Genomic DNA, 20576 nt, shown 5'->3' on the forward strand with positions numbered 1-20576 from the left:
GCCAGATGCTGCCAAAACGTCCCAGAAAGAATGATTTCTAAGCCTGAGAACAGAGATGGAATTTTGACACCAAAGGAAGTGAGGAACAGCGTGAGAAGGGGGAGAGGGTTTTGAGAGTGTGTCCTCGTGGCTGGATAAGGGCATCGTTGGAGATGCTGTTGGGAAGAATGCTGGGATCAACACATGAGCCTGGACGCTGTATTACAGGGTTTGGGGCAAGGGGATCCTTCTGATTGGAGCTGTGTTGCCTGATGGCCAGAGAGGGCCCTGGGAAAGGCAAGGAGAGCAGGGAGGCTGTTAGGTGTCCAAGTGAGACAAGATTAGGGCTGGAGCAGGGGCCAGAGCAGAGGAAATGAGAAAGAGGAAAGGGAAATGCAAGTGAGTGTTTCTCATTTAAACTTGGCAAATGATCGGTTGGGAGAGGTCCTCATACACAGAAAGGCAGCAGCGGGCCAGTGCGGATGTTCCTTTGATGGCTTGTCTCTTACTCTAGCTCCCCGACCGCTGGGAAAAAGCTGTCATCACGGTGCAGCGACCTGGAAAGATCCCAGCCAGCAGCCGATGCGGTAACACTATTCCCGATGATGACAACCAGGTGGTGTCCTTGTCGCCCGGCTCGAGGTCAGTGTGATGCTCATTTGCAGCTCATGGAATGAATGGGCAGATTATTGTATTTTTTCTGGTCCCTTGCCTTGCGAGTCGTCCCATTAGCATTTCAGAGCTGGAGCTGAACACGGACCATTGCCTTTCTACTTTTGCTGTGATCTACATAGAGCTTTGATGGAGGGATGGGTTGATTGGATACCTAAACGTTGACTTGGCGTTGGTATTTTTCCCTCTCGTCTGGGGGCAGGTACGTTGTCCTTCCACGCCCCGTGTGCTTTGAGAAGGGTGTAAACTACACCGTGAGGTTGGAACTGCCCCAGTACACGTCCTCCGATAGCGACGTGGAGAGTCCCTACACGCTCATCGATTCTGTAAGTGCAAGGTCATTTCTGAAGTGAAGGTCATGGGGGAAGGCATGGGCGGAGAGTGTTCATCTGCTTCCCCGGAGGGTTTTATGGAGGGGGTAAAACATGAACAAGTTAGGCACGATCATTTTTCTCTTGCCTCAAAAGCCACTCGGCTTATTTTAATAAAAACTCTACCTTCTGAAAGGATTTACTCAAGCGATTTGTTTGTGGAAGTAAAAAGAATCTTAAAAACGGTCTTCCAAAAGCCACCAGACAATGTAAGGTGTATCTAAATGTTTTCTGGCAAGAATATTTAAGAGTGGAAAGGTTTTCATTGTACTCAGTGAGTCTGATATTTTTCTTTCCCAGAGTCAAAGTAGCACTTGGTGCTCTGATGCATTGACTTGCTGTAGTTGATGACAGAGCGCCCCGCCCCCCCCCCCCATAAGAGCTCTTTGCTGTTCTTGATCCTTCACAGCTTGTTCTCATGCCGTTCTGTAAATCTCTGGACATCTTCACCGTGGGAGGCTCAGGGGATGGGCTGGTCACCAACAGCGCCTGGGAAACCTTTCAGAGATACAGGTGTCTGGAGAACAGCAGAAGCGTTGTGAAAACACCAATGACCGACGTATGCAGAAACATAATCTTCAGCATTTCCGCCCTGTTACACCAGACAGGCCTGGGTAGGTTTCCCCGACCCTCCTTTCTTGGGGCCAAGAGTACTTGGCATCACGAGGTACGTGGGAAGGCGTGCCCTGTAGCTCTGTGCGAGACCGGTGGTGACCGCAGTTTGCCTTTTTCATTTTTAAAGAATATTTTAGTGGTAGAGCACCATTGAAAATGCAGTCACATAGGGGAAGGGAAGGAAAAATGGAACCAGGGAGGGTGGCAAACCATAAGAGACTCCTAACTGTAGGAAACAAACAGAGGGTTGCTGGAGGGGAGGTGGGGTGGGAGAATGGGGTAATTGGGTGATGGGCATTAAGGAGGGCATGTGATGTGAGGAGCAATGGGTGTTTTATGAGACTGATGAATCACTGACCCATACCCTCTGAAACTAATAATACAGCATGTGTTAATTACATTGAATTTAAATAAGAAAAACTTTTTAAAATGCAATCACAACAGTGACTAGGGGCAATGCCAGGAAGATATAGTATTTCCGTAGGCAGGTGGGGATTTGGGATAGAATCGGGGAGCATCATATACAACTAAAATTTTCTTTTCTCATTGAAAGATCAGACCCCTCCCAAATGTCCCTGGGCTTTTGTCTAAGGTCCTGTGCAAGTTGAACTTTGAAGGCAAGGGTAGAAAATCTTAATGACCTCCTTTGGAGAGAAGCTGCTTTAATCTGCCAACTCCCATCTCCTGTTGCTTCCTTCCCACCCATCATAGGGATGCTATTTATTTATTTATTAAATTTAAATTCAATTAATTAACATATAATTGGTTTCAGAGGTAGGTCTGTGATTCATCAGTCTTATACCCAGTGCTCATTATATCACGTGCCCTCCTTAATGTCCATCACCCAGTAGCCCCATCCCCCCCAAACCCCTCCCCTCCAACAACCCTCAGTTTGTTTCCTATTTTTTTTTGCATATTATATTTTTAATGGTACAGATTTTTTTTGCATATTATATTTTTAATGGTACAGATTTTATTTACAAGTCACTGTATGAGAAGTATTTTAAAATTTTTTTTTATTAACATATAATGTATTATTAGCCCCAGGGGTACAGGTCTGTGAATCACCAGGTTTACACACTTCACAGCACTCACCATAGCACATACCTTCTCCAATGTCCATAACCCTACCATCCTCTCCCTACCCCACTCCCTTCTTTCCTATTCTTAAGAGTCTCTTATAATGAATCTCCCTTTCTGGTTTTGTCTTGCTTTATTTTTTTTTTTCCTCTCTCCCTCTATGATCCCTTGTTGTGTTTTTTAAATTCCAAATATCAGTGAGATCATGTGATAATTGTCTTTCTCTGATTATTTCGCTCAGCATAATATCCTCTAGTTCCATCCACATCGTTGCAAATGGCAAGATTTCACTTTTTTGATGGCTGTATAGTATTCTATTTTGTGTATGTATACCTCATCTTTATCCTTTCATCTGTTGGTGGACATCTGGGCTCTTTCCATAGTTTGGCTATTGTGGACATTGCTGCTATAAACATTGGGGTGCACATGCCCCTTCGGATCACTACGTTTGTATCTTTAGGGTAAATACCCAGTAGTGCAATTGCTGGGTCGTAGAGTAGCTCTATTTTCAACTCTTTGAGGAACCTCCATGCTGTTTTCCAGAGTGGCTATACCAGCTTGCATTCCCACCAACAGTGTAGGAAGGTTCCCCCTTTCTCTGCATCCTTGCCAACATCTGTTGTTTCCTGACTTGTTAATTTTAGCCATTCTGACTGGTGTGAGGTGGTATCTAATTGTGGTTTTGATTTGTATTTTCCTGATGCCGAGTGATATGGAGCACTTTTTCATGTGTCTGTTGGCCATCTGGATGTCTTCTTTGCAGAAATGTCTGTTCATGTCCTCTGCCCATTTCTTGATTGGATTATTTGTTCTTTGGGTGTTGAGTTTGATAAGTTCTTTTTAGATTTTGGATACTAGCCATTTATCTGATATGTCATTTGCGAATATCTTCTCCCATTCAGTCAGTTGTCTTTCGGTTTTGTTGACTGGTTCCTTTGATGTGCAGAAGTTTTTTATCTTGATGAAATTCCAACAGTTCATTTTTGCTGTTGCTTCCTTTGCCTTTGGAGACCTGTCTAGCAAGAATTTGCTGTGGCAGAGGCCACAGAGGTTGCTGCCTATGTTCTCTTCTAGGATTTTGATGGATTCCTGTCTCACATTTAGGTCTTTCATCCATTTTGAGTCTATTTTCGTGTGTGGTATAAGGAAATGGTCCAGTTTCATTTTTCTGCATGTGGCTGTCCAATTTTCCCAACACCATTTGTTGAAGAGGCTGTCTTTTTTCCATTGCACATTCTTTCCTGCTTTGTTGAAGATTAGTTGACCACAGAGTTGAGGGTCTATTTCTGGGCTCTCTATTCTGTTCCACTGATCTATGTGTCTGTTTTTATGCTAGTACCATACTGTCTTGATGATGACAGCTTTGTAATAGAGCTTGAAGTCCAGAATTGTGATGCCACCAGCTTTGGTTTTCTTTTTCAACAATCCTTTCACTATTCGGGGTCTTTTCTGGTTCCATACAAATTTTAGGATTATTTGTTCCAGCTCTGTGAAAAATGTCGATGGTGTTTTGATAGGATTGCATTGAATGTGTAGATTGCTCTGGGCAGCACAGACACTTGAACAATATTTGTTCTTCCAATCCATGAGCATGGAACATTTTCCCCTTTCTTTGTGGGGATGACATTATTTTAATAGGAATTCTGAATGAGCCAAGGCAATAAAGAGGGACGATCTGGGTGAGCCCGAGAAAAGGTGCAGTCCAGTTCAGAGCCCATGTGACTCCCTGTGCTCCATTCGCTCCCGGGATCGGCTGCTCCGTGTCACGGGTTCTGGCCTCTCTCTCTCCCTGCAGCTTGTGAATGCGACCCCCAGGGCTCACTGAGTTCCGTCTGCGACCCCAACGGAGGCCAGTGCCAGTGCCGGCCGAACGTGGTTGGAAGAACCTGTGACAGATGCGCTCCTGGCACCTTTGGCTTTGGCCCCAGTGGCTGCAAACGTAGGTTAATCAGAACCATCACATGTTCACTGGAGTGAATCTGAGAAACACCCATGGGTTCCGTGGCTTCGGGAGGCGGGGTGTCACCCCACAGACGACCACCCGAACCCTAGGCCTTCTGATCCGGGCACCGGGGTGCTTCTCTCTGGGGTGCGTTTGCACTGAAGGAGTTTCTCAAGGTGATTCCACGGTTGCCTCTTTCTTCAGCTTGTGAGTGCCACCTGCAAGGATCCGTCCACGCCTTCTGCCACCCCGTCACCGGCCAGTGCCAGTGTTTCCAGGGCGTGTATGCTCGGCAGTGTGACCGGTGCCTGCCTGGGTACTGGGGCTTCCCGAGCTGCCAGCCCTGCCGGTGTAACGGCCACGCCGAGGACTGCGACGCAGCGACGGGGGCCTGCCTGGGCTGCCAGGACTACACCACGGGGCACAACTGTGAAAGGTACGTGTCGCGGCCACTCAAAAGCAAAGAGGAGGAGACAGTTTGGGGGCTGAGCCGACAGCATCTTAGACAAATGCCAGGCAGAATCTCTGCCAGATTCCAGAAGGTTTGTTCATTTCTGATCGCCTCCGTATTTCCTAGGAGCTCATTCCTTTCTCCAGCATGCCTTTAGTTGATACCTTCTGTGTGCCAAGTGCCGTGTTGGTGCATGGGGATATGGCAGAGAACAAACGTGAGCTGTCCCCCCTTGGAGCACCATCCTGGAGGTCAGCCTAGATCTGGACAGAAGTCCTCGGTCTCAGCAGATTCTCACCAAGGATGAGCATTCTGAAGTGTGAATGCCTCCTTTGGGTCAAAGTAGAAACCAGATCCAAACAGAATTAGGCATTTCAGACTGCTTTGTGTTTTGAGACACTTTAATGCTGCTCCAGCTTCCAGGAGGGCACATAAAATGTGAGAAAGGAGACCTGTTCTCCAGTTAGCAGGTTAATTGAATAATTATTAAGGATATAGAGTGCACTGTACTAGATACAGCAAAAGAGAACCTAGAATGTGCCCCCAAATAACATTACGGTCAAGCTCAGTAGCTAACAATCCACGTGATGAAATTACATGCTGACTTACACTGTTCATTACTGATGAAAGGCAGATCTGCGACGAGAACTGATTTTTTTTTGGAGTGATGGTCCTCACCTTTTACCTCAATTAACATCTGTCCACTCTATCTGGGACTTTTGTTTTTAAAATGTCAGCAAATGCCTCAGTGCCAAAATTGTTCATCAGATGAAAGAGAAATTGGCAGTGGAAATTGAATATATGATTAGCTTATGTTGGGACGATGTGCGTGGAAGCAAATATGGGGTTTTCAGCTCTGTGCTGGAGTGCTGTTCAAGAATTTGGAGGTTCTGGGGTCTCCTGGGTGGCTCAGTCGGGTAGGCGTCTGCCTTCAGCTCAGGTTGTGATCTCAGGATCCTGGGAGCATCAGGCTCTGGGCTCAGTCGGGGGGTCTGCTTCTGCCTCTCCCTCTGTGTGCTTGCTCTCTCTTTCTCAAAAAAATAAATCTTAAAAAAAAGAACTTGGAGGTTTCAGTAACTACTCCTTTGAATAAAAATTATTCCTTCTGACCACAAAATTGCCTTGCAAGAAGATAATAAGGAAACAGTTATACGAGACTTGAAAGGAAGAAATTAACATATTGATGTCATCTCTTGTTTTCTGCACTAAGATTTTTATTATTGTTCTTTGGGAGGTGTAGGGTAAGTTCAAAAGAGACAGATGAGAAAATCAGATTAGAAAGAACAGGAGGGTGAGGGAGGGAACCCAGGTGGTCGTCCACTGCGCAGTTGTGAAATCCAGGGGTGGGGTGGTGCGGTGGGGGGGCAATGTGGCAAGACGAGCATCCTGTGAGAAGAGCTGGCTCGATATTTGTGATTGTGTTAGATTTTCTTTGTAAAGCACTTTGTTTCTCGTAGGAAAAATGTGAAAGCCCTACGTGGGGAAGACAAAGCTTTATTAAAATATCTGGGATTCTGTGAGCCAACTTCTCATCACTCGTTTCTTCATTCCAAGATGATCGGAGTTACAGTCCTGTGAATTTGAGCAGCTGCTCTAGGCTCAGCTCATTCCCAAGGGGGGAAGAGGAGGGAGAGGCAGGAAATGAAAACTCAGTTTCTGTCATGAGGTATCTGGATTTATTTCACCTAGAAAAGCCTCCTAGAAAACTTCCTCAGAACCCGTTGGACAAAATTGCTTCATCTCTGCCGACTCTCCCAGCCCATAACTGGAGAACATGTTCTTGTATCCTGTCTGTGTCTGATTAAGTAGAAGGTTAATTTCCTCTGAACAGTTTTCCCTTCTATTTCTTCATCTCCCTCCCATACCCCATTTAAAAAAAAAAATTACCCATTTCAAAAGAAAAAAAAGCAAAAATACCCCTCCCCACCAAAAAAAAAAAAAAAAAAAACCCAAATAATAAAAACCAGGAAAAACAAAATGAATTGAAAATCAGACCTTAGGTTTAGTTCTGCTCCTAGCCTGTTGCAAAGCCCTGGGCGAGTTAGCTCACCTCTCCGAGTGTCCAGCCGTCTGCTGGTAGAATAACTAGATTGGATCTGATGATCTCCAAGCCCCTTCCCCCTTTGTTACAGGGAGGAAAAGCAAGCGAATTAGTCATGTTAAAGAGCAGCATCACATAGAATTCCTTGCTACAATTCAGGAGGCTGGATTCAGATCTTGGCTCATTGCTATCTGCTATGTAAAGCCTTGCAAGCCATTGAACCTCCGTGGATCCCTGATCCGTGAGGAGAGGAGGTGGGGGCTGATAAATGATATCCCTCATGCCTCTCCTAGTTTAAACGCCCCTAACAGATAGACACAGGAGTCCTGCAGCTGGAGAGCACCCTTGTCAGCTTGGCTGCTGGTAAAGGCTAGAACGCAGAACAAGCCACCATGGGCTTGCTCACTCGTCACCCATCCCCGGCATGGGCAGACAGACACAACCACAAAGCACAACCCCCTGGCAGCCCCCACCTCCTTCCCCAGACTCTGTAATGTGAGTCAGGGCAGGCAGGCAGCCGATAGGACAACAGGGTACACGTGAGGAGAGGTACCTCTGCTGCTTGGGGAGGAGGGAGTGAGGTTCCTAACGCAGCGCGCCGGCTCACGTGATCCCTGGGCAAGCAGCATCAGCATCACATGGGACCGACTAAGTCAGAAATGAAGGGATGAATGCGGTGACCTGTTCTAACGAGCCCTCCAAGGGGTTCTGATTGGAGCTGGCATTGGAGAACCAATGGAAACCTTGGAAAATTTCCAAGGAGAACCTTGGAAACATCTTCCAAGTGGAAACATGAGGAATGGGGAGGGAATGTCCCCAAGCAGAGAACACGGTTTCTGAGACTCTTTCCTGTAACTCGTGTCTTACAATGGTGGTTCATGGCCCTCTCTCCTCTGGGACTGATGCAGGTGCTTGGCCGGTTACTATGGCGATCCCATCATCGGGTCTGGAGATCACTGCCGCCCTTGCCCTTGCCCAGACGGTCCCGACAGCGGACGCCAGTTCGCCAGCAGCTGCTATCAGGACCCTGTGACTTTACAACTGGCTTGTGTCTGTGATCCTGGGTACATTGGTAAGTAGGGTCCGGACTCCCGGAGGAAAGGCTGTGTCTTTTTGAGTTCTAATTGACCATGAAGGACAAAGATGAAGAGTGAGACAATGTGGTGTCATGTTTACAATCCTTAATTAAAGCTGAAGGGAACGTGACATACCAAAGCTATTCCTTTCCCCGTTTGGCGTGTGGAGTAGAGGAAATTCTTGAGTCCGCGACGCTGCTCTAAGAGCAGGACGGCAAGCTCACTTGAATCTGAGAGTGAATCCCTTATCCAGCTCCCGGTGGGAGAGGCTCAGCGGGGTGATCTGGCCACGTGGTAGGCAGTGGGTGACCAGAGCACCCACCCCAGACAGCCGAACTGGCCGAACTCGATATGTTCTTGGTTGCCGATGACACTTCCGTGATCCGCCAGCACTTGAGGAGTCCACGTACTTGTGAGCACTCCCTTTAACTCCCTCCTTGACCCACGGATTCTGATATTAGTGATGCCTGTCCACGGCTCAGAAGTACTGGCACAGATTCCGAGCCCTCCTTTCCCGCTAATGACGCAGTCACCCCGGGCTTGGTGAGGACCTGGATCGGCGCTGTCACCAGGAACGTCGGGGGGACCGGACGTGTGTGTCAGCGGGCTGAATGGCTTGTGCTCGGTCTCTAGGCTCCAGGTGTGACGACTGTGCCCCAGGCTTCTTCGGCAATCCCTCGGATGTGGGGGGCTCCTGTCTGCCCTGCCAGTGTCACCACAACATCGACACGACGGACCCAGAAGCCTGCGACAAGGAGACAGGGAGGTGCCTCAGGTGCCTCTACCACACGGAGGGGGAGCAGTGCCAGCTCTGCCGGTCCGGGTACTATGGGGACGCCCTCCGGCAGGACTGTCGCAGTAAGCTCAGCTTCCTTTTGCCTGCCTTTCCAGGGATTTCCACTACCTTCTTCACTATCGGGGAGACGTTCATCTTCAGGTGTCTGTTTTGTCTGGGAAAACACCTGTCAAGCTTTTTCTCTGACAAAAGAAAGATATGATTGACACCCTTTTTTTTTTTTTTTGTTACATCTTCATTTTCTGGTAGGAATTCAAGTCCCAAGATGTGGCGCAGTGCCTGAAGGAGGCACGCGATAGAGGTCCTAAGTACCCACTCCGGCTGGCCCCTTTCCTCCTGCCGTTGGGGGACAAAGCCTTCCCGCCTAAGGGGGAGAAGGAGGGAGCATCTCCGTGGTGTCTCTTCCAGAACTCCTCCTTTCTGTCTTATCAGGAGATCACCCTGCCTCTCCTCCCAAGGCTGCTGCCCCCCAGGCCCCCTATTGGTATAGACACGTGTGGAATGCGGAGGAGTGGCAGGACGGGATTCCCTAACCCGCTCCCAGGGCCTCTACCTGCTTTGTCTGACACATTCGTTACCTCTGCTCCCTGCTGAGGGTTTGAAGTCCTCAGAGCCAAAGTCCCACAGCATACATTTTTTCATGTGTGTCATTTCCAGTAAAGTCCTCAATTTTAACATGATTTGCCAGCAGCTGATTAACTATTTCAGAAATGCTGCTAGGCCAAGTGTGTCCTTGTGCCCGTCTGCCTAGGAAATGTCAGAACTGTCTACATTGTAAGAACTGAAGAACAGTGTTTTAGTGGGGTTTTGTTTTGTTTGTTTTTGGTTTGTGGTTTTGGTTTTTTGGTGGGTTTTTGTTTTATTTTTGTTTTTTGGTTTCTTGGGGTTTCTTTTTTTTAATCCCCTCCTTTCCTTTCCCTCTTTTTTTTCCCCCTAAGATATTTTTTATTTATTTGACAGGCAGAGCACAAGCAGGGGAAGCAGCAGGCAGAGGGAGAGGCAGATTCCTGGCAGAACAGGGAGCCCGATGCGGGGCTGGATCCCAGGACCCTGGGATCATGACCTGAGCCAAAGGCACACTTAGCTGACTGAGCCCCCCAGGCACCCCCATTCCTTCCTCTCTTGTTTGCATTTCTAGGCCAAAACCTGGGAGGGAAGATCTTAGCCATTAGTATCATCTGTGGGTGTCATGGATTTTATGACCGTGTTGAGGCTAAGTGAATCGGGTCTCACCGTTCGCTTTCAGAGTGTGTCTGCAATTACCTGGGGACAGTGCAGCAGCACTGCAACGGCTCTGACTGCCAGTGCGACAAAGCCACAGGCCAGTGCTTGTGTCTCCCCAACGTGGTCGGGCAGAACTGTGACCGCTGTGCGCCCAACACCTGGCAGCTGGCCAGCGGCACCGGCTGTGACCCATGCAGCTGTGATCCTGCTCATTCCTTCGGGCTGTCTTGCAACGAGGTGAGGCGCCGTGGCGCGGGGCAAGGAGAGGGCTCCCCTTTAGGGGCCCAGGGGACGGCCAGCACCCTCGGTGGCTTTGCCTCAGTTAGAGAAGGGGCTCCCCGACCTCTTTGAGGTCGCAGCCTCGCAGTCAGGGCACACAGCTTGGCAAATGCAGCACAGACTGGCAATCAGCCCTCCCAGGGTGGCTCGTCGGGCTGCCCCATGCTGTGGGGTGTCCCCATCAGGATGTCTGTCAGGATGTCCCTCAGGGTGGACAGGTGTGCACTATTTTCATTACTACCTGGCTGCTGATCCAGACTCTTCACTTAGCCATACAGCCTGAAAGGAAGCATGTGGCCATACTGGGCCCTGTAAGTTGTGCTGTCGCTTCCTGACACCCTGACAGTGACATGCTCCCCACGCCAGGTGGGTCGCAGGTGGCCTGGGCTCACTAGCAGCGTGTGAAGGACTCTGGAAATAGAGCAAACTGTGCTCTGGGCCCCCAGTGCCGGGGGCAGGGAGGGAGGTCAGAGTCGGAGGGGGCTTCTGGGGCAGTTGAGTCATGCTTGTCCTGGCCGGCCACTGAGACGGCGACTGCGGACTGCCCAGCGGCCACCGGCCCGGCTGACCGAGCTGTGTCCTCTGGCTACAGTTCACAGGGCAGTGTCAGTGTATGCCCGGCTTCGGAGGCCGCACCTGCAGCGAGTGCCAGGAGCTCTTCTGGGGAGACCCCAACGTGGAGTGCCGAGGTGAGGCTGGGAGCGGGGGTGTCCTCAGGAGGGCACTGATTGGGCCAGGGGCCACAGGCACATGCTGCAGTTTTTGGTACCAGGGAATGGATTTGTGGGCTTCGTGACACCCAGCCCCATGGAAGGGCAGGTGGCAAAGGGGGGGCTGCTGACCTCCTGCTCCGTCCCCAGGCGGGGGAGTCTGCCCCTGCACAGGGACTTTGCACGCACCCTGGAGACACACACAGTGGCTTTCTGACACACTTTTGACCCATATGGACTCAGCTTAACGACTGAGATCCGCAGACTGCTTTTTCCACCCCTGTGAACAGTGTCTTGGGGCTGGCTTCCTTCTCAGCACATGCAGAGTTAAATGGCGCTTCTGGTCAGCCCATCTGGTTTGGTTCCGATGCTGACAGTGATCAGCGTGCGGTCCCCACGATGGGAACCGGAGGGCCACACCCTAGCAGCGCTCTGCCCGGCAAAGGAGGAGGTGACAGGAGCTCCAAGTCTGTAAATGGGAATAAAAGCCAGATTCTCACTTAGGCTTGTGACACGACAGGAGTATGAGGGAAAACTTGACGTTTTCTGCGGAACAAAAACTTGTTAAAATCATGTGGATCATAAGGGTTGCTTAATTTTCCGTGCTGTTGCAATTTTGGTTGTGACTTGCCAGATATTTTTTCAGATCTTAAAGCAAAGGCCTTTGTGGGGAGGATTTCCATAGACTACTTCTACTCTGGTTTCCTAGTCTTTCTTTCCTGCTTGGGTTTTCCTCCCTACGTTTCAAAATTAAAAGTACGGATAGCAACCTTTGTAGTTTTTTAACCGCTCTTTGGTATATTTTCTTTGGGGCATGTCTGAAATTCTAGGTCCCCACTGGACTCTAAATAAAAAGTGATCTTTTTCTTTTTGGGGGACAGCCATGGCAAGAAATAATACAGATTTTCCCAGCTAGTGCTCCACGGGGCATCTCCTATCAAAGGTCAGACACAGAGACAATATGCGTTCCTTGAGTGCCCCCATCTGTTCCTGAACAGTGGGGCAAACTTGAGTGGACAAGTGCTGAATGCTGGGCATATGATCTCTTGTTTCAGTGGACTCTTAGCCAGAAGGTTTGTACGAACATCTCAGGTTAAGGTTTGTTCCACAGGTGCTCCTTCCTTCATCGGTCACTAGTCTCAATGTTGGTTCTTTATGGGATCTGGTTTTCTCATTTCCACGAGAAGGTCTGTGGCATCCAGTGGGACATCTGTTCCCCCGTTTCCCACAAGTAACATCCTGTTCAAAACAGGGTTTCTTGGGGGCTCTAATCACTCTTCTCAAAGATTCCTCCATCTTGTAATGCCCCAAGGGCTTGACTTGCTCCAGATCACGGCTCTAGGGTCACGTATAGCCTGATTCCACCAGCCAGTGTCATTGGCAAAACAGCGTTGGCCGCCGAAGCTTGCTGACCTTTCACTCCATCTCAGCTTTGTGAGCATGAAAAGCCTGTTCCCCGGAGTTAGTCAATCAGAGAATTGTTCACTGAGTGCTCAGAACTTCACCCCTCACCCTTTCATCCTCAAACGTTCAGCTCTAAATCTGCCAGAGCAATTGTGGCTCATAGGAACAGTATCAACTTGTTCTGGTCGAAAGTTAGATCATGTTTTAGGGACTTCGTGAAGAGGGAAATCCATGGCACCAGTGTCCACTGACTACTTCGTGGTGTCCAGAAGAAAGATCAGCCTGTTACATAAGAAACTGTGGGGACCCAAATGTTTTGGACAACCAGGGTGGACCGGAGAAATGTCCTCACCTACAAAGGTTGCAGAGACAGAGAGAGAGAGTTTGGACTTGGCCGTGGGGAGATCGTGGCTGCCACTGGGTCTTGTGTGAACGGGACGACAGTGGGGGCAGGGCTGGTATGATCAGATGAGGTTGGGGCCGAAATGCAGCAGCACATAGAGAGCAGAGCTCTGAAGGGACTGGCATGTGGTCACTAATGGAAATGGGGGGACAGGGTCCGACAGTGAGCGCGGACGAGAACAGGTGTCATCCAAAATCAGATACAAACATGGGGAGAGAATGGGACTACTTTTCTCAAAATAGGTAATTAATTGTCAAATGGTCTTCAATGTCAAATCTTCCAGGACCCAGACGGAGGCTTTCTGGTGCCACTTGGTAAACAGCACCCTTCTAGGAAGACTTAAGGTCATGGCGAAGTTTCCTCCCTATGGAAAAAAATGTAGTCATGAGAAAGACAAATGAGTGGAGCCTCAGTCGTACGACTTGTTGAATGTTCCTATTGTCCAGGCGGGTTGGGGCTCTTGGCCAGTCATCCCAAGTCTGAACAAGCCTGCCACTGTGCTGGGGATGGAGAGAATCCCATCTACCCACCGGCGAACGTGCTGGAGAAAGCCTCAGCTCAGAGCTCTGCACTGTGCCCCTCAGGAGTCAAAGGGTCACACGAGGAATCTTTCTGTTGATTCATAGATAGCAAAGGGAGGGCCTCTGGCTGTTGGAAAAGGCCAGTGTCTCTCAAACCAGCACAAGTGGGAAATGTGGGGCAGAGGTGAGAGGCCCATCATGCTTGTTTCTCATTTCAGATTGTTTTTAATGGAAAAATGAAGTGCGTTCCTTTGCCCAGACATGAATTTTTAGGACGCTTGTATTCTTTTCTCAGGCTGGGATTCGTTTATAGCTACCCACCTTTTTCTTTATTTGCTGCATGACTTGGGAAATCAGATTTAATTCGATTCTCTAGAGGGCCGCAAATACTCTCGGTAGAGGAAAAGCTTATCTTATATGATCCTAATCACAGCACATGTGTCCCCTGCAGGACAGGCCAGGCCAGGGGCAGGCAAACCAAGACCACCGTGGGGTACCCAGCCCATTGCCTGTCCCCGTACTCTTGTGTCTGATCTGTGGCCTGCAAAGCCTAACTATTTCCTATCCAGGCCCTTTTATAGAGAAAATTGGATGAGCCTAGTGGCTCATTTCTGCAAGTGAAACCGTTACTTCCCACCTTTTGTCTCCAAACTGACATCATCTTAGCAAAGCCAGAAATAAAATAAAATGAAATAACATGGTGGAGCTGAGGAGGTATTTAAAGGAAAATCACGTTTCTTTTTTAAAGATTTATCTATTTGCAAGAGAGAAAGCATGAGCAGGGGGAGGGGCAGAGGCAAAGGGAGAAGCAGACTCCCCACAGAGCAGGGAGCCCCATGTGGGACTCGGTCCCAGGACCCTGGGCTCATGACCTTAGTGGAAGGCAGATGCTTAGCTGACTGGGCCACCCAGGCGCCCCAGATGACAGGTTTTCAGAGAGGGTTCTTGCCCTGGCTAGAGCACAATAAGGACGATATATAGCATCAAGGCTGTTGGGGGGGTGGGGCGCGGGGGAGCCCTCAGGAAACCATGTACTAGAGACCCATGGGGGAGATTCGGTCTCACCAGATTCTGAGAGCCTTGACTGCCAGACCATGGAGGATGGACTTTCTTCAGTTGTTGGAGGCGCCTGGAGGAGGAGCAGGACAGATGCAAAGCAAGCAGGGAGTCGAACCTACTGATTGAGAGGCATACAGGCTAATGTTTCCTGTTCTGGGATTGATTTGCCAGTGTTTTCTTCTTGGCCTCAATAGCTATAAAAAGGGTGCATTTTTATTCATGCTCCTAGTTCTTAGAGATCATGTTTTTTGTTTTCTTTTAAGATTTTATTTATTTATTTGACAGAGAGAGATCACAAGCAGACGGAGAGGCAGGCAGAGAGAGAGAGAGAGAGGGAAGCAGGCTTCCCGCTAATCAGAGAGCCCGATGCGGGACTCGATCCCAGGACCCCGAGATCATGACCCGAGCCGAAGGCAGCGGCTTAACCCACTGAGCCACCCAGGCGCCCGAGATCATGTTTTTAAATTTAGTAAATTTAGTAAAAACAGAGGTAACTTACCGCCTGAGAATATATCTACAGATGGAGGTAGAATTCTTAATGGCTCATTACAGTGATTACGGGCTCATTTTTAAAATGCTAGTCTTCACCTTCGTGACTTGTTCATGACTTGTTCGTGACTGATTCTTAAAGACCAGGCCTCAACGTTTGCTAAATACTTTCTTCTCCTTTCCAAGAGCAAGTTTTCGATCCTCTGCCAGAGAATCCCATGTCTTAAAACAGAACTGAGCTGCCGGTCCACTGGGACCCCTAGCCTTTCCTCTGAAGGGAGGAGAACCACCACTGGCCTTGTCAGAGACCACAGGCAAAGTTCATGTGTAAGTTTTAGATCCCAGCAAGTGGGAGCTGGGATTGGAGGGTCTCCTTTATCATTTCAGTGTCTGTGATGTTTTCAGTTATCAGGTGAGAACCAACCTTCTGCATCAGCGGAAAGTGCTGTTGGGGAAGCAGGGGGGTGGGGGTGGCCTTTTTGCAGGGCAGTATAGGCGGGCCTTCCCGTGCTCGCCTCCCTGGCATCCCCAGGACAGGCACAGCAGTCAGAGAAGGGAGCACGAGAACACGGGAGCTTAGGGGTCTCCCACTTCAGCCTGAAAACCTGATACAGTGTAGTCCTTCAGTGACCTTCCGGAGAAAGTTCAGGCTGAAAGTTTTCAGTGATGAAACCCCAGTCCCTCCATCTGTGAGATTTGAGTCTACATTTCAGTTAGAGGAAAGCGATGTGGGTCAGTTCTGCTAACCCAGTCCTGCTTCTGGAGAGAGCCGGGGTTCCTGTCTTTGGAGCCCTGGTCCGCACTGCAGCCTTAGCCCCAGAGAGGGAGAAAAGCCTTCATGGGGGTGCACTTGCCTTCTAAACCCTACAGTTCAGGGTCCGTGTTCTCCCCACCCAAGGATGCTCATGACAGAATGAGAGCCAGAAAGTGAAAAATTATTAGAAAAATTAGAGAATATACGCACCCAACTCTTGCCCCAAGTATGAATCCAGTAAGAACCTCTTTAGGACTGAATCAATGTGTGCTTTTGTATTATCTATGGGAAAGAATTTTCTAAACAGATTAAAAGCATGTGCCCCATCTGCCTCAGTCGCCCCAAGTCTTGGAGAGAGGACAAGGCGTCCGTCTCCTGGGCCACTTGGACCCCGCATGGCTCTGCTTGCTGGGATGGGGGAGGGGGGCAGACTGAGCAGTCCCATCGTTTACAAATGGCGTCAAGCATTCCTCTTCCTACATAGGTCACTAGGTTTGTGTTTCTGCCTACGTTGGTCAGCTTCCAGAGTCATGACTCCGCTCCAGCTCCACCTCCTGAAGGATGAACAAATTCTCTTACATCCTCCCTCCCTGCTTCCATTCCCCATTCTCACCCTCCTCCCCTCCTCCCCTCTCACCCCTACAAGCACACACTGACATACAAAAGGAAGGCTAAAACAGGAGGGGAACCAACAGATCTGTGTCCGCAGCACCTGACAACTGTTAGAAAGACAAATTCTCAAGTCCCACCCCAGACCTGAGGATTCAGATTCGAATGTGGGGGTCGGGGGTGAGGAAGCAGTCTGTTTCGTGAACCCTCCGGGTGATTCTGATGTACGCCCGAGTTTGAACGGCTGGGACCTAGATGACCCACAGAATTTCTGGCTTTCTGGAAGGTGACTGAATTTTACCAAATGACAGGAATCCATTTCTAAAATTTAAACAATGTAAACTCTTCATCATCAAATTTCTTCCTCTTCTTCTGAGCCTCAGAAACTGATGAAGGCAGTGGTTTCTGACACGTTTCCCATTATTTCTTCCGTATTTCTCTAGGGTGTCTCTCATTCTTCTCTCTTCTCTCTCTCTCTCTCTCTCTCTCACTCCTCCACTAGGAAAAGATGAGTAAGTTCAGGGAAGACAGTCTCCTCTGGAAGATTCCAAACAAACTTCAGCACATTGAATGCTCAAAGGAGTTCAGCAGGAGAAACCTTGTTTCATGTCGTTTTTACCCAGTTGTATGTGAAACTCATTTGACCCTTCAAAGTGCTGAAGTTTGTTTGGAATCTTCCAGAGGAGACTGTCTTCCCTGAACTTACTGATCACGGAAGCCTTCTCTCCAGGAACATCTCCTAGAAATAATGGTGTAGGGGACACACTTGAAGTTACTCACAGCTCACTCAAGCTGCTCCCTGACTCCTAAGAATGACCCCAAAAAACATAGGAAAAAATGAAACTACTAGAAGTGCCTGGAAAGAAACAATATGCGTAAAGGGAAAAAAAGTTGGGTTTTGAAAACCCACGGCACTAAGGGCATGCTGTGTTTTCAACCCAAAGTTTGAAGACTGGAATATTCAGTAGTTTAAATCTTTGAAAAAATCATGATGTTATTGGCAAGGATACAAAGAAAAACATAACACCATAACAGCTTTTTTTTTCCCCCAATGGAAATGTGGTCAAACAACACTCTGGGCAGGAAACTACCAGACACTTGGATGATTGATAGAAAGTCATGATAAGGGATGCCTGGGTGGCTCAGTTGGTTGAGCGGCTGCCTTTGGCTCAGGTTGTGATCCCAGCATCGTGGGATCGAGTCCCACATCGGGCTCCTTGCTCAGCAGGGAGCCTGCTTCTCCCTCTGCCTCTGCTGCTGCTGCTGCTCTGCCTGCCTGTGCTCGCTCTTTCTCTCTCTCTCTCTGACAAAAAAAGAAAGACAGTCATGATAATACAAATGTTTATCGAATACTATGAACTGGGCATTACTCTAAGCACTTTGGAATTAAGCTATTCCAAAAATCCTGAAAGCTAGCCTACGGGGTAGGTATAATTATGACCCCATTTTACAGATGTGAAGTCGGTGACTCAGTTTCCTCAGTGCACTGCTCAGAGTGGCATAGCTGGGGTGTGGGGAAGGCACGATTAGCAGCCACAGGCACCTGAAGCCTTCTGACCCCATCGCTGCCCTCCTCAGACTTGCTGCTCAGGGAGTGGTATTGGCCAACAAAGGCAGTAAGAATTAAAATAGTGATAAAAGGCAGGTTGTGACGAGGGTCGCATGAATGGGCAACAGATGCATCTCTCTCGGTGTGGAGGGTAGAGGCTAGTGAGCAAATCTCAGGACCATCTGTCTGGAAGAGACCAAGACAATACTCCTATGAGACTATGAATGTATTGTGTTTTGCCAGAGTCAAACTTGCATTTTTAGGAGGAGGATTTTTGTCTTATAGGGTTTGTAATTGTCCATTGCATGCCTGTACCAAAAGTTGAAGTTAGAACCTCAGCTGGCCAAGACCACTGAATGCCCGTTAACCCTGTGCTTGGTGCAGAGAATGGAAACAACTGGAGTTGCAATAGGGCTGAACTTGAATCCCGGCCCGGCCATTTCCTGGCTGTGAGACTTGGGGCAAGTCACCTGTCATGTAGGGTTCAGTGACACGGTGCATTCTACAATGCCAGGCATGCTAAGGGTCACTGTAAAAAAAATTACTACCATTGCCGTTATCAAGCGTTTAGTGAGAGTTGAGGTAGTGCCTGTGTTGGAGGACGACGCTGTCCTGGTCTCTCCGAGAGTTTGGTGAAACCGCAACCGCGGCTTCCAGATGCCGAGTCTTGTCACAGAGGTTTGTGATCTGGTGAATGAACCAGTGCTGTTTCCCTTCCAGCCTGTGACTGTGACCCCAGGGGCATTGAGACACCACAGTGTGACCAGTCCACTGGCCAGTGCATCTGTGTCGAGGGGGTCGAGGGTCCGCGCTGTGACAAGTGCACGCGAGGGTACTCAGGCGTTTTCCCAGACTGCGCTCCCTGCCACCACTGCTTTGCTCTCTGGGATGCAATCATCGCCGAGTTGACCAATCGGACCCAGAAGTTCCTGGAGAAAGCCAAGGCCCTGAAGATCAGTGGGGTGCTTGGGCCATACCGAGAGACTGTGGACTCGGTGGAGAAAAAAGTCAACGAGATCAGAGATATCCTAGCCCAGAGCCCCGCCGCGGAGCCGCTGAAAAACATTGGGGATCTCTTTGAGGAAGCAGAGTAAGTAGTCCCTGAGTATTGGTTCAGCCTGAGGAGAGATGCCCAGACTGGGCACCTCCATCAGAAGGCATGGTTGGCCCTGTGAATGAAAACAGGTGCCGGGTCGCTGGCTTTCCAGCAATCTTCGGTCTGGGCATTTGGGTGAGTGAACATGCACCAAACTGTGCACACAGCAGAATAGAATGTGTGCGGGTTCCACTCAGCACCCCTCTTTGTAAACGGCTCCAAGTTAGTGGAGTGGCAAGAACACTGGCTTTGGAGATAGAGGATCCAGAAATGAGTTGTAGCTTGGTTAGTTGGTAGGCTTGAGAGTATGAAGGGCTCCGCTAGGCTGCGTCTCTCTTCCCTCCTACGGAGGAGGGGAAGGTGGCACTTACCTTTACCTTACAGAGCAGCAGCAGCAGGTTTGATCTGTGAAATGATAGTGTAATTGCCAAAAACACCATGAATAGAAGTCGTTGTTACTATGTTTTGCTCCTAGTGAGGAAATCCATTCCCACAGCAAGACCCGATTTCCAAGTTCTTTCTGCAGCTCTGCCGCTGGTTGGCTAGAGCAGTGCTCCCTTCTCTAATGGTAACGAATTCTCTGCAGTGAAAAATTCCCCTCATAGCCCTCTTTTGGGTAATCCTCTCCACCAAGTGTCTATTTTGCCAGTGAAAGCAGAGCGAACTGAATTCTGAGTTCTCAAGTTCTCAGGGATCATTTTTCAACCATTTCTCCTGCTCCCAAACGTCCCGGCTTCCTCTTGCACATTTTCTGTGTGACGGGACTGGAATCCGCCTCTCTAGGAAGCCAGACGGACTTTTCATCTCCGCGCTGTAAGCAGCAGCAAGGGAACAGCTGACATGCGCTCAGGCACCTTGTGGGAGGTCCTTCCTGAGGTTTTATGAGCCGGAGGTTTTATGTCCAAGGCCATGTGGTGGACCAGACTGTTAGGAAATGTCTGATGTGGAGTGATAATGCAGCTAATGAGGAATTTTAGCTCATTAAAAAGATGGTGTATGGCTCAGTCTCCTAACACATAGCGATAAGTTCTGGAAGGCTGTGATCTGACCATAAGCCCATTTAGGACCTGATTCTTGGCTTGGTCTCATGCACCCAAGGGAGAACAAAACAAGCTGGGTGTCCTTTGAGAGCCTGCCAGAGTAGAGAACACATTCCTGGAATGGCTCTGTTGCTCCCCTCACTAGTCCTCTAATCGGAGAGATTGTAGTCATCTCAGGGAAACTGGTTTCATTAATCCTTTTTCAACACAACATCCGAAGATAGGTGTCTTAGGATCCAAAGTGGCATTGTTAAAAAATACACAGTGTTAGATTTGATTTCTTTGGAAATCTTTGGTAGGAGAGCTGAGAAGAAACGAAAGCCTTCTGTGAATAAGCAGGTGAACAGAAGAAAGCACCGAAGAAAGAAACTATAATTGTCTCAGAAGAAGTGGTTGGGTTTATAAAATGTAATTTA

The 20576-nt window shown here is 48.9% G+C and overlaps 1 protein-coding gene across 3 annotated transcripts in view; it reads left to right on the top strand.

Annotated features, from left to right (window-relative positions):
- Positions 1 to 20576, top strand: part of LAMB1 (laminin subunit beta 1) — a 68684-nt gene that overhangs the window by 34998 nt on the left and 13110 nt on the right. For all 3 annotated transcript variants that reach the window (XM_047695855.1, XM_047695854.1, XM_047695856.1), the window contains exons 16-25: positions 494 to 621; positions 854 to 977; positions 1432 to 1636; positions 4513 to 4656; positions 4864 to 5095; positions 8060 to 8223; positions 8861 to 9085; positions 10270 to 10484; positions 11119 to 11215; positions 18745 to 19114. In XM_047695855.1, coding sequence (XP_047551811.1) covers positions 494 to 621; positions 854 to 977; positions 1432 to 1636; positions 4513 to 4656; positions 4864 to 5095; positions 8060 to 8223; positions 8861 to 9085; positions 10270 to 10484; positions 11119 to 11215; positions 18745 to 19114 — 1904 coding nt within the window. The remainder of the gene's footprint in view (positions 1 to 493; positions 622 to 853; positions 978 to 1431; positions 1637 to 4512; positions 4657 to 4863; positions 5096 to 8059; positions 8224 to 8860; positions 9086 to 10269; positions 10485 to 11118; positions 11216 to 18744; positions 19115 to 20576) is intronic.

The sequence above is a fragment of the Lutra lutra genome, chromosome 11, assembly GCF_902655055.1.
Source record: "Lutra lutra chromosome 11, mLutLut1.2, whole genome shotgun sequence".
Classification (NCBI taxonomy): Eukaryota; Metazoa; Chordata; class Mammalia; order Carnivora; family Mustelidae; genus Lutra; species Lutra lutra.